General features: G+C 54.9%; 4 protein-coding genes across 4 annotated transcripts; 2 read left to right on the top strand and 2 right to left on the bottom strand.

Moving 5' to 3' along the window:
- Nucleotides 1-1,107, top strand: CLUP02_02746 (uncharacterized protein; the record flags this gene model as incomplete). Its single annotated transcript, XM_049281775.1, has 1 exon — nt 1-1,107. One exon carries the CDS (start codon nt 1-3, stop codon nt 1,105-1,107), a length of 1,107 nt encoding a protein of 368 aa, XP_049138918.1.
- Nucleotides 1,108-1,595: 488 nt separating this feature from the next.
- CLUP02_02745 (pectate lyase) lies at nt 1,596-4,101 on the bottom strand (the record flags this gene model as incomplete). Its single annotated transcript, XM_049281774.1, has 5 exons — nt 1,596-2,372; nt 2,428-2,528; nt 2,580-2,859; nt 2,915-3,281; nt 3,410-4,101. 5 exons carry the CDS (start codon nt 4,099-4,101, stop codon nt 1,596-1,598), a joined length of 2,217 nt encoding a protein of 738 aa, XP_049138917.1.
- A 2,913-nt stretch (nt 4,102-7,014) lies between these two features.
- On the top strand, nt 7,015-9,245 carry CLUP02_02744 (cytochrome P450; the record flags this gene model as incomplete). Its single annotated transcript, XM_049281773.1, has 3 exons — nt 7,015-7,025; nt 7,170-7,371; nt 7,656-9,245. The coding sequence occupies 3 exons, from the start codon at nt 7,015-7,017 to the stop codon at nt 9,243-9,245; spliced, it is 1,803 nt and encodes a 600-aa protein (XP_049138916.1).
- A 116-nt stretch (nt 9,246-9,361) lies between these two features.
- CLUP02_02743 (uncharacterized protein) lies at nt 9,362-12,166 on the bottom strand (the record flags this gene model as incomplete). Its single annotated transcript, XM_049281772.1, has 8 exons — nt 9,362-9,565; nt 9,787-10,296; nt 10,353-10,808; nt 10,876-11,165; nt 11,251-11,708; nt 11,775-11,879; nt 11,961-11,984; nt 12,099-12,166. 8 exons carry the CDS (start codon nt 12,164-12,166, stop codon nt 9,362-9,364), a joined length of 2,115 nt encoding a protein of 704 aa, XP_049138915.1.
- Nucleotides 12,167-12,835: the final 669 nt, after the last annotated feature.

The following is a 12,835-nucleotide window of genomic DNA, read 5'->3' as shown; positions in this document are numbered from 1 at the left end:
ATGCATTTCATCAAGTCTCTCGTCAGCCTCCTCCCCATCGCGGGCATGGTCTCGGCCGCAGCCATCTCCGGCACCTCTGCAGCCGCAGATGCCGCCATCACTGCCTCCGCCGCAGTCGCCGTCAACGACGGCGATGGCTCCATTCCTGCCTCCGTGGCCAGCGGTCTCAGCGACAAGGCCATCACCGCCGTCATTGACACCACCACCTCCGTCACTAAGACCATCAAGACCACCGTCACCACTGAGAGCAAGACCTACACGGCCACCTCTCGCACCACCATCGCCACTGAGAACCTCACTCTCACCTACACCCAGCGCACCACTGCCTCCACCACCACCCTCGCCCTGACCTACACCTCTCGCACCACGGCAGCCGTCCAGACCCTCGTCCTCACGGCCACCGTTCGCACCACCGCATCCACTACTACCCTCACCCGCACCGCTCGTGCCACGGTAGAGGCCTCTGAGACCGTCACCGTCACTCCTACCGTCACCGGCGAGCCGTCTACCATCCACTCCACCGTCCTGGACGTCACCACTCTCCCCTCCACCGAGTACTCCACCTCCACGGCCTACTCCACCGTCTACCTCGACGAGACCACCACCGTGCCCACAGTCGTCTACGCGACCGAGTACACCACCGAAACCCGCGTCTCTACCGTCAACGAGATCACCACCCTCGGAAGCACCGTCTACACCACCGCCACCGCCGTCGTCGACACCACGGTCTACGAGACGGAAGTCGCCACCGTTGAGTCCACCCAGTACAATATCGCCACGGTTCCTACGACCATCTACTCCACTGAGATCGTGCCCACCACGGCTTACCGCACCGAGGTTGTCAACGCCACCATCACTGCCTCCGTCACGGAGACGGCCACGGCTACGATCACGCAGACGGCCACCGTTCCTGCTGACCAGAGCGTCTGCCTGTACCGCTATGCCTATATCACGCGCACCCAGACGGCGAGCGTCGCGCCCAAGTACTCCACCTACACGGTTTCCACCATTACCTGCCTGGCTGCCCAGCCTACCTGCGACTCTCGCACCGGCAACTGCAACAAGTTTGCTCGTCTGGTCCTCAGCGCCGAGCCTACCTCTACCTAGGTCTGTCTTTGAGACGCGGACTTAGCCAAGGCCAAAAGTAGCTATACTAGCAGCGGCGGCAACAAACATGTACTCTCCATTGAGGCCAGCAGCCTATTCTTCTTTTTGTTTTTGTAGTGCCCGGTTTATAAGTGTTATACATGAAGCATAGCGTTATGCATCGGGGGGATAGGATTTTATGTAATGAGTTATGCGGGGTAGACTTCGATTCTTCTACTGGGCCTCAGGGATACAGACAAGGTACTTTAATCAAAAGTTGGGAATAAATTGTTTCGGTCTTATGATGCCAGCGCTTGATGGTGAAAAAAATGACGATGTGAGATGCGGGAGACGACGAACATAATCGCAGCAGCCAGGCTGTATAGTGCCCGAAGAGTGAGCAACATCTGGGAAGAAATGGTTGGTGATGGCTTGGCCACCACGCATCTAGGGTGAACATATTTTAACTAAAGAATTGAAGTGTATGGTGGCGCTCTGTGTGCGCTCACTCAGGCCTCCTCCGCACCGGCAAAGATGGCGACACCAAATGACCGGGTCCACGTGCTCCCCTCGCTGTCCTTGATACTGATCTCAAGATGATCAATACCAGCCTCAGCGCCAGCAGCATACGTAGCCTTACCCCCAATGACAGTAACCCCTCCCTTCTTTGCCCCAGAAACCGTAAACGTAGGCTCCTTGAATCCCAGAGCCAGAGCAGCAAGGTCAACCTCGATAGACTTGGAAGGCGAAACGTACGCGTGAGGATCAGCCATGAAGTTGAGATACCCCTCGATGGGAGTGTACCCATCACCACCAGTTGACCCATCCCACCAATCCGCAATACCGTCTCCATCAGCATCCCAGCTGGCTGCGCGCGTAACAGTAGGGAAATCCTCGAGCCCGCCCGCGTCCTTAGGGTCGTCAATGAGGCCCTTCTTGCCCGACACGGAGCCGACGTAGGTGGCGGTTCCCGTGGCCGTCTCGTTGACGATACGGGCGTCGTGGATGTCGCGGACGGGCTGGCTGGCGCCGCTGTCAGAGAGCACGCGCTTGTAAGCCTCGGTCGAGGGCTGCGTCTCGACGTGGGGCTCGAAGAACTCCTTATCGAAGAACTTTTGGTAGGTCGGGGCCGGCTCGAAGCTGACGTCGGCCCAGCAGGCGATTGTGGTGTTCTTTGTGGCGGTGCCGTCGCCAGAGGGGTACTGGACTGAGTCCTGGTCGAAGAAGCCAGGCATGGAGTTTCCGGCGCAGTAGTACTGTTGCATGCCGGGCATGTTGTCCTCGTACTGTATGTATCATGTTAGCGGTAGGGATATTTCGTGTTGTGAATAACTTCCATACCTGTGCTCTGAGGGCGTAGGGAAGCGTGGAGGCCGGCCCATGCTTGTAATAATTTCCTACAAAGTTGACCTTCTTCGCACCGCCATCGGTAGCACGGCCACCTGTACATGTTAAAATCTCTAAATCTTCTTCATAACGCGTGTGTCACATACCAAAGTTATAGACGACGTTGTTGCGAATGTCAAGCTGGCCGGCAAACGCAGCATTGTCGTCAACACCGCCGCCCATGCTCCAGCTACGACCCTCGGCGTGGGCGAGCAAGTTGTGATGGAAAGATCCGACGTCTCCGCCAATTGTGGCGCTATAGCCGTGAGCAGTGCCGTTGGGGTAGTTCTTGTGGCCGGCGACGTTGAGAGGTTCCGAGATCATATTGCGCTGGAAGGTGATGTTCCAAGCAGACCGCGAGCTGAAAGCCTCGTCGATCGTCCAGCCCTATTCATCGTCTATCAACAACATATCCTCTCGTGGCGTTTAGAAGTGAACATACCATAGAGCAGCGGTCGAAGATACAGTGGTTTGAACCCTGCATACCCATTCCGTCGATAGTCTGCCCAGAGATTTTGCCAGGCCGCACGCGCATGTGGCGGAAGATGATGTCGGACGCGCCGGTCAGGCCGAGTGGGTTACCCTGGATGACGATGCCCTTGCCCGGCGCGGTCTGGCCGGCGAGGGTGATGTACTGGTCGTTGACGGACATGCGGGAGGTGGTGGTGATAACGCCACCGACGTCGAAGACAACGATGCGCGGGCCCTTGGCGATGGTCAGGGCATAACGGAGGGTGCCTTCGGCTTCGCTGTCTTCGAGGCTGGTCACCTTGATGACTTTGCCGCCGCGGCCACCGCGGGCGAAGCGACTGTAGATGATGTTAGTAGGTTTCAATGCAATAAGCGCCAAGTAGCAGTGACGCTGTCGTCCGCCGCAACCTCGATGCGCTCGTCGCGGTGCTTGGGCGTAGGGAAGCTGATCTGGTTCTGCATCGACGGGGCATCGACCTCGAACCCGTTGAGGAAAGCCCGCTTGTCGCCGCCGCTGCCCGGGGTGTAGACGATCTTGGTCTCCTGCGTCGCGGATGTAACTTCGAACGTCAGATACGAGGTCGCGGCCTGCCAGATGTTGTCCACGCGCGCAGACTGCTTGACGGCCGTCAGATCAGTCTGTCCGTTGACGGAAATGTCGATCGTCGCCGTTTCGTTGAGGGCGTCCCAGGCGTTGTGCCATGTCAGCAGGCTGTGGTTGCCCGGCACGAGACCCTTGATCGTGAGCGTGATCGGTGAGCCATCCTTGTTGGAGTTGCTAATGCCCTCGTTGACAATGCGCTCGCCCAAGGAGGAGAGGATGCGCGTGTACTGGTACTTGTAGTAGTTGCCCGCCAGCTCAGAGCCGTTGCCCGCGGCGAGGGTGAAGGTGACGTCGCTCTCAGTGATGTTGGCGACCGTAATGTTAGCTTTGGAGGAGCCGGGGATCGTCCAGGTGATGAAGTCCGAGTCGACGAGGTTCCGGACATTGGCCGGGTTGAGGCGGAGCCGGATGGGTGCTACGGCGGGGAGCGCGCCCGAAGACGGCTGCGGTGACCCGGCGGACGCCGAAGCCGAGGCCGAGGGCGGGGCCGACTCCTGAGCCAGCGAGGCCGTGGCGAGCACCGCCGTGGCCAGGGCCTTGAATATGCCCTTCATGATATGTGCAAGGGTGTGTTTAATGATCGAGGAAAAGACTGACGAAAACGAATGAAAGAGAGGTACGCATACAGGTTCCTGAAAGCTCCCAAGGGATTCGCGGGAAGGAAGCCTTGGGCCACTCAATATGTAGGACACCAAGACGGACGGTCTCTCGCGCCATATTTGTCCCGAACCCACCAGTTCTCTGCCCTTCATTTCCCCGTGAGGCTGATCGTCCTCTGTAGTCAAAGTGTCCCATTTACCTGCAGCTGCATCCCCAGATTGGAAAGAGATGGAGGGATCCCCCCTCGGATGAACCGCCCGGGAACATGAGACGAGGATTGGTGGGGTGGTGACCTGCATGCGCGCCCTAAGGAATTGCCTGAAAGCAAAGGTGGCTGCAGAACCGGGAAAATCCAGCACGAACTCGTTTCCACGAGTAGTGTGGTACCCTTGCCATGACCTTCTGTGCCTGCGTCGCATCCGCTGACATGACGGCGCGGACCTGGGTGCCGCTGCCTTGCAGGTCTTGGCACCTTTCTACAAGTGGACCCGGCGGGTATGAAGTGTGTTTAGGCTTGATGAGGCAGCTCGTTTTCCGAGCCGTAACCTCCAGGGCGGCTACTAAGGCGCGAAATTGCAAAGGGGTTCGTGAACGGTAAAAAGATGGAACATTAGATCTGCTGCAGCCGCAAGGTGACGTCTCTAAGCTTCCTTCGGAGTTTGGATCCGAACAAAGTTGGTTGAGTGTTTCCGGCGCAGTCCGGTCTGGGCTGGGATTAACTGAACCCGGTCAGCTTGGGATGAAGACCCTGAAGATTCTATGCGCTATCCCTGGAAGCTCTGTGCAGCTCACCTTTGAAAGATCTCATAGACAAGATGATTTTTAGTCAATATAGGTTGGCCGACCGCCACAGAGTCCACATCACGATTTGTTTCGGCGCCAGCTTAAGAGATGTTGAGTTGTTGCGTACTACGATTCTGTCCCGAGTCAAGGTTCCCAATGGTGACATGATCAAAGTTTAGACTGTCAAATTGCTCAGACTCAACCTACCTTGGCATAGAGCACTGACACTACCCGATTTTGTCGCTTTCAGTAATCGATCCCGAAGCAGTTCTTGCCAACCTCGGTTTCCGTTCAGCCCATCTCTCAATTATGCTTTTCATCTAAGATGGCTGTTACATTGACGTACTAAATGGAAATTTTCAGAACTTTATTGGTCCGTTCAACGTACTCAAGCACTGGTGCGGAACAGCTATGCGCTTTTGTCTTCCGATACTTCGAGTCGGAAAGAGTGCATCAGACCATGCTCAAAACATTGTAGCAGGAGCGCGAGTTGTCATGTCTCACTGAGGAGCTTCACCTACCACACTCATTGACAAAATGCGATTCTGACAACTTGATGTTAGTTGACGTAGGTACGGAGTTGTAATGAGATGAGACAATGCGATTGAGTTGAGAGCGGACCCCAAACAGCCTGGCGGCAAACGACGCCGTTGCTTGCGTGCACGTCACGGAGTGCCCTAGAACCTAAATCCCACATTACGGTACGGATACGGAAACTTGTACATGGACGAAGGGGAAATAATAACTTGACAACGATAGTTGCAACGTACAATGCCATTTCATTAGAACTTGGCTCGTTCTTGAAAGAGGCCGGACGCAGAACGCTCCGCGCAAAAACATAACCTTTCTTAGCCAACAAGGCCGAATGCAAAACCGCCCTATTCCTATAGTTTTTGGGCCCTGAGCATTGTTTAGATCCCATTTCCTCTCAATGTAGTCTTGCGAAAAGTTCGAGTCGTAAGTCATGAATACACCACATGCAAGCATGCACGGGTATTCAGACTTATGCTCGACGTTATGTTGGATTGGACCAAACAATCGACTTTTAGTACTTAACCACGTGTGCCATTCTACTCTTCATGTCAAATTTTGGAGAGAAGCCAATGACTTTCTAGAAAGAATCCCATAACAAGTATTGGTAGCTTTCATGGCTGACATTTCTATACTCTTCACGGTTGAATTTCCTTTGGCATTCAATGGCAGCTTCCCTCCATGTTTACAGCCTACCTTACTTGGTATATTATGTTCAATACCCTATTTACTGTATAAGTCTACAGGTGAAATCTAATATAGCGTGGAGATAAAGCTTCTCGCCTTGGACCTTTATTTGCATAATTTAAGAAACGCATTGAAATTGGGCCGAAGGCTGCTTAACGTGAATCTTTCCTTTGGCACTCATCAGATGCTGATCCATGGCTGTGACCGGGGGAACAGTTTCGACGCTGAAGTGTCCCCAAGGACCCCAAATCAGATAGCTTACAGTCTAGATTCATGTTGTGGTACTAAACGACTGATGATGCACGAGACACCGGTCAGTCCGGAGCATGGTGATCGCCAAAGTGGAAAGATCGCGAGGGAAACTATGAAGTGGCAGAGTAACACAACAATCCGAGTCAGATACGTGGCACTGGGCAGAAAGGGATCGATCGAGCGACGGCAATTCCGTCGTCGTAGAAAAGCACGCTATAATGACTCGGATCGTGATCTCAGGATATGAACGGCCGGTGGGATGTTGGTCGGTGACTTTGTGGGATGCCGTCAACCATCGCCATTCAATCAACGCGCGAGGTCCTAGCAATCTTAGAACAGGTTGGTAGCAGTGCGACTCAGGGCATCGAAAGTCTACGTAGATGAAATGTGTTTGACGAACACACTCAGGGCAAATCTTGTTATATGGACTAATGACATCCAGCACAGCCTCTGGGAGCTCACGCAGGTATGGCGGCATGTTGACTTCGGCGCCGGCCCCGGCGTGCAGCACGATTGCGACTAGGCTCCGTATCATCCGGTCGCCGAGTTATCCATACGCAGGCGGGACACGGGTAAGGGGAGTTAGAAATCACACAACCCACAAACCCGACGCAATGGTTATGAGGTACGGAAGCGGGGAGGAAGAATTCGCGCAGCTGTATCCGTATGCGCCCAGGTTCCGCTGAATCACATCAGACCATTTGAGTCAACTGCTCCCCGCCGTTCGTTTACATGCCGGCACTTGCTGCTGTGCCACCTTGGCGCACAGATTCTTCGAAGAACATTCCGCAGCTTACAGCTGCCATGATCTCCAGAGTCGCAAGCCGAATCCGGCATTGGATTTCTCTCCACGAACACAACAAAGAGGCACTTTGTACGGCCGAGGCTTCGGACCACAGACAATCCCAGCAACGGCCGGTAGATGGCCTCTAGCGAACAAAGGAGCCGAGCCTAGTGCCGGTAAGGGCAAGGTGAGCATGACTCGCGTACGCTAAAGATATTACAGCACCATGTCCTCGGGCTGCTAGATTGCAAAAAGCTCTCTCCCATTGGCATACCGCGGAAACTAGTGGGGGGTTGGCCGATATGACGGCTGCTATCATTGCGGGGTTATTTCACGAGACAAAGAAACGCGAAAGCTTGAAGAAGTTGTCGGGGCCTCAGATCATGATCACCGTCACCTCGCCCGGGAAGTCTTCGGACCACCGAGACATGCACAACCCGACTGCTGCAACATCGCGGACATCCAGCATAGCATAGTTTGGTGATCATGTCTCTGCTCCAAGGGTTCGTCGACCCATACCTGACAGCCGGGGCCGCGATCCTCTTCGCGATCCTCTTCGCCGTGCTGCGCCCGAAGAAGCCGACCCATCCGCCGGGGACAACCCTCCCGCCAGGTCCCAAACCCAAACCCCTCATCGGCAATCTCCTCTCGATCCCGCCGGTACACTCCTGGCTGGCCTTCCACGAGCTCATCAAAGAGCACGGCCCCGTCGTCCGCCTCGCTCTCCCGGGCGGCCAGGAGCACGTCCTCCTCGGCACCGAGGCCGCCGCCAACGAGCTCCTCCGCCAGCGGGGCAACATCTACAGCGATCGGCACTATGCGCCGGCATCGTCGCACTTCCTGACGGATGATCACATGCTCCTGCTGCTTCCCTATGACGAGAAATGGAGAAACTACCGGAGGTTTCTGCACCAGGTCACAATGTCGCCGGTGGCGCCACAGTACGAGACGGAGCAGCGCATCGAGGCGGTCAGATTACTCCGCGACCTGATCCGCAAGCCGCGCGACTACGAGGCCCTCTTTGAGCGGTTCAGCGTCGGGCTGGGCATGCGCATCATCTACGGCCTGCGCGCGGAAACCGGCCATGACCGTGAGGTGCGGATGCTGCTCGACATCGTCCACGAGCTGGAGCGCGTGGGCTCGCCCGGGGCGTATCTCGTCGATATCTTCCCGTCGCTAAAGTATCTGCCAGAGTGGATGGCGCCGTGGAAGAAATACCTCCGAGCACGGAGGCGCCGCGACGAGGACTTCTTTCAAGAGTTGATCGACCGGAGCAAGTCGCCGTCTTGGGCGCGGACGTGGCTCGAAACGCAAGACCAGTGGGGGCTCACGCGGCGGGAGGCGAATTGGATGCTGGGATCTGTATTTCAGGCTGCGGGAACGACTTCTGGGTCGGCTCTTGCGTCGTTTATTCTCTGCGTTGTCAGGAACCCTGGGTGGTTTGAGAAGCTTCAGGCCGAGGTCGACTCTGTTGTTGGACCCGACAGGTTACCTACTTTCGAAGACATGCCACAGCTTCCGCTTGTCAGGGCGTGCGTGAAGGAGACGCTGCGGTACTACCCGATCACGGCCGGCGGTTTCCCTCATCGGCTGACGGAAGACGATACGTACAACGGATATTACTTGAAGAAGGGGACCGTGGTGCATGCGGTGCAGTGGGCTATCCAACGCGACCCGGAGACCTACCCAGAGCCTGAGCTCTTCAACCCGGACCGCTGGCTGAATCCCAAGTATCCGACATATAGAGAACCTCTCACAGTCTATCCCAACTTGCAGCAGTTCACGGCGTTCGGACACGGCCGCCGGATATGCCAAGGGATCAATATTGCTGAGCGGAGTCTCAACCTCAAGATCGCGCTGCTTGCTTGGGCTTGTAACATTTCTCGGGCTAGGGACGGTAACGGCAAAGCGGTTATACCGCCAGTGTATGACTTTGCCGCCGGTTTCAATGTGCAACCAAAGGAGTTTGATTTCGACCTACAGCCAAGAAGTCAACAACGAGTCGACTTGCTGGAGAGCGTGTTCGAAGATACACTGAAAGAAGATCCGTTGTTGTCATAGATTTAGACGAAGGCTAATGGGATGTTTAATGTTAAGCGTGATTGAGTACGTCAATACCTAATTCTTCACAAAGGATACATGTACATGGGCCTTGTTCGTTGAAGTGTGAGACAACTTCATCCTGGGCACTGATCATTACAAATCGGGATCCTCTGATATTTGTGAAGGGACCAAATGATAAGAACAGAAGCATTTGAGCCACATCCTGTGGGGTCTATTCCATCAAAGTGTATCTCTAAAGTCTTCCGATTTTGCTGTGATCTATCGTTGCTACCAGCCAGGGAATTAGACAGCTCACGAGCAATGAGATCGCCCAGAATCTTCCAACATTGGTATTCTCATACATACGGTTCCTCGCAAAGTATTACGTACTTTTATAATACAATCATCATCTAGCCGCAAGCTGCCCAATCCGTCGAAAAGCAAAGGCATCGTGACAAGGCATTAAGTTCAGTCACTCCTTTTTGACTCCCCATCATCCAGATACCGACATGTATTCAGTCACATGTCAAAAACCAGCTCCTACTCCTATGCTCATCACCGGAGTCAAAGCAGTCGCGACAGACCCCGTCGCCGCAACGTCATTTAGCCTCCTCTTGACCTCCATGCCGAGACTCTGTATAGCCCTCAATAACGGCATAAAGTCCCGATCGTCCCTAGACCCCTTGAGCATCACCTCCCCAATCTCCTCCAGCAGCTCAATATCGTCGTAGTGACTCCTCACATCAACGGCCCGAAGGATGTGGTTCAAGAGGCAAGCGTACGAGACGTAGGCGCGGTAGATGCCCAGCAGTACACACATGGTTTCAGGATAGGGGTTATGCACCAGGATAGCCCGCACGATTCTCAGCATGCCCCGCGAGGCCTCGACGGCTAGCGGGGAGTCGGGAATGTCCGCATCGCAGGACACGGGTCGCGGAGAGTTGGAGTTGAGGACGGCGAGTTTGCGCAGAATGAAGATGATGTAGGTGTACCCGGTCATGGCTACATCGCCCAGCAACCAGCAGTCGGCTTTTGCGGCCGACGCTACACTTCGTTGAATCCAGTCTTCCTTTTTCAGGCATCAGCAAGTGCTCAGCAAGACCAAAGTGAGGAGATGACGCTTACAATTTGATACTCATCGAACAGCTGGCCAATCTCTCTACAGTATTCCTCAGCTTTCGGTCGAATGGTGGCTTCGTCGCAATCTGGCGACTCAAGGTCCTGGAAAAAATGCGACAGAATGAATGTAAGCCTTGACCCCATGAGAAACGTCACCGTCGGGACAGCATTGAGGTCCGGCGGCGCGCTACCCGATGATAGCCATGGCAAGTTGACCCTCCACGTATTCATGCTGTCGGTGATGGCCGGCGGGCGGTTGAATAGTAGCCTGAAGAAGAAATCAATCTGGATCAATTCCCAGAAACCCTTGCGATCGGCATCGAGTTTACTCTCGTCCTGGCCGCCGATCGCCGTGGTGTAGGCATCCAGGTTGTGCAGGTTGAGTGCTTGCGCGTACTCGCATGCGAAGGTGTACATCTTCCAAGCCAATTCTTCGTCAAAGCACTCAGCTGCCGTGCGGCACTGTTGTCCAGCAGCCGTAGTTAGTCCAGGATGAATTTGCTAGACGGGGCGCGAGAGCGATACTGACCATGGTGAGAGCGGCGATGAGGTCGGTCGTAGACCCTGTTGCTTCGCGTTGCCAAAGTGGTAGAGTTCGAAGACAGCACACGTAGAGCATTCGAATGTACGTTTGTCCTTCCTCATTTGCCTGTACGGTCGAGCCTAGAGCACAGCCGTGGTACAGGACGCCGTAGTACACAACCAAAATAGCCGGATCGAGGTGGACATGCGGTAACCCAAGAAGATCTGGGATCATCTCTATGAGTCTTGGGTTCACGAGACTGAGGAACATGTCCGTATGCATGTGCGTGAAATAGTCTAGCAGAGACGTTAGACGTAAAGCGATAGAGTTTCTCGAAGAACTCTTTCTTCTTGAGGCATTTAGTGATACATGGTGACTTACTCTTGATCCATTGCTTAGCCAACTCAGGAGGGACCCTGACGTCCTGAGTGACGACGGCAGCAGACACAGTCTTCAATCTCAGTCGTTGCACTTGATCGACGGCATCCTTAAGAATGGCCGCGACATCGAGTTCAGGAATCGCGCTCGGGGTGGCGAATGATGTCCACGGCGAAGTCGCCTGCCCACCGGCAGCACTCGATGGAGCGGGAGACGACAGGTTGGATGGGGCGCTGTTGGAGCTTGAAGTACGTTGTCGGGGCGGCGGGGCGGCAGCGGGCGGATCAGCAGCCACGGAAGCAGGGGGCGCGTCTCGAGATTGCGGATCTTGATTTCCATTCGGGAGGGTGGTGCAGTGCTTCTCGACGCGCTGTAACCTTTCTAGTATGGTCGACAGGGCGTCGTCCGTCGTGCTGGAATCGACAAGGCTAGGTCTTGAGCCAACAGTTCTTTTACAAGATCTCGTGGAGATTCATTGGTGGGAGGGGGTAGAGAAGGCTTGGAAGAGGAGGAGGGGTGGAACTTACGATAGACGGTCCGTCAAGGTCCGAGTGACCTTTCTCTTGACTCTTTGGGGATAGACGCACTCTGTCTCGTGGGTTTTGCATCTTTCGCATGTTGGCATGCCACGACTACACCGGACCTGGTGTCGCGAAGAGAAGCGTCAGTCGACCACATCTAATGTGGTCCAAGGGAACACGGCGACGACTGACCTTTCTGTGTTTGCATCGTTTGCACTACCCAAGCAAAAATTCGGCATCCCAAGTCAGCCATAAAACCACAATAGGAGAGAGGGAGAGACCCGTTGCCCGGAAAGCCAAGTCTAGAGGATCAGGAACCAGGGAGCGGACTATGGAGCTATTACAACCTCCGCTGTACTCACCGAAAGCGGATTCAACTGGGCGGACTGGTCAGGCATGATTACCTAAGTCGTCAAAAGGATCTCGGAGAGCGGAGAATTCGATGTGTTTTGTGGTGTACCTAGCGAGATGTGCTACAAAGAGAGAGGGGGACTTTGAAGGACAAATACACCATGCCAGGCCCGCGACGATCCCACCCGAGCCGTATGATGCATCATGATCTCGATTCTTTGGGGGTCGAGAATTGGTTTTAGCTCACAAAGTCTAATTAGGTGCCGTCTGGTTTGCTTGGCAAGGGGTTTGCTAGGTGCCCAGCGTGACGCAGCGCAGCACAAACCTCACAAAGCTGCGTCGCGGAGGCCGCGGGCCACGGTCTGAGGGGCCCGAGATCGCCGGACACTCAGTCTGGAGCAGCAACAACAGTTCTTCCGGCCATCTTTTCTTCGTAATCAGTTCTATCAAAGGTTCTTCCCAGCTGGTTCCAGCTGGACTCGGTTTATGCGCCTTAGTGCGCGGCAAGCTCCTTTGTTTTAAGCTTCTTAAGCTTGGAGGACGTGGCTAGTAGATCAGATTATAAAGATGATCGAGGCTTGACGACCCTAATCACGTCTTGGCAAAGTCCGAAACGACGTCCTGGACCTCCTAATCGAGCGCCATAGGGCTGAAGAAAACCCCTAACCGCGGACTTTCGGACTCTCGTCCAACGAATATCCGCCAGTCCGGTACCA

The sequence above is a fragment of the Colletotrichum lupini genome, chromosome 2, assembly GCF_023278565.1.
Source record: "Colletotrichum lupini chromosome 2, complete sequence".
Taxonomy (NCBI): domain Eukaryota; kingdom Fungi; phylum Ascomycota; class Sordariomycetes; order Glomerellales; family Glomerellaceae; genus Colletotrichum; species Colletotrichum lupini.
Note: the sequence above shows the minus strand (reverse complement) of the source record. Positions and strands in the feature narration are given on the sequence as shown.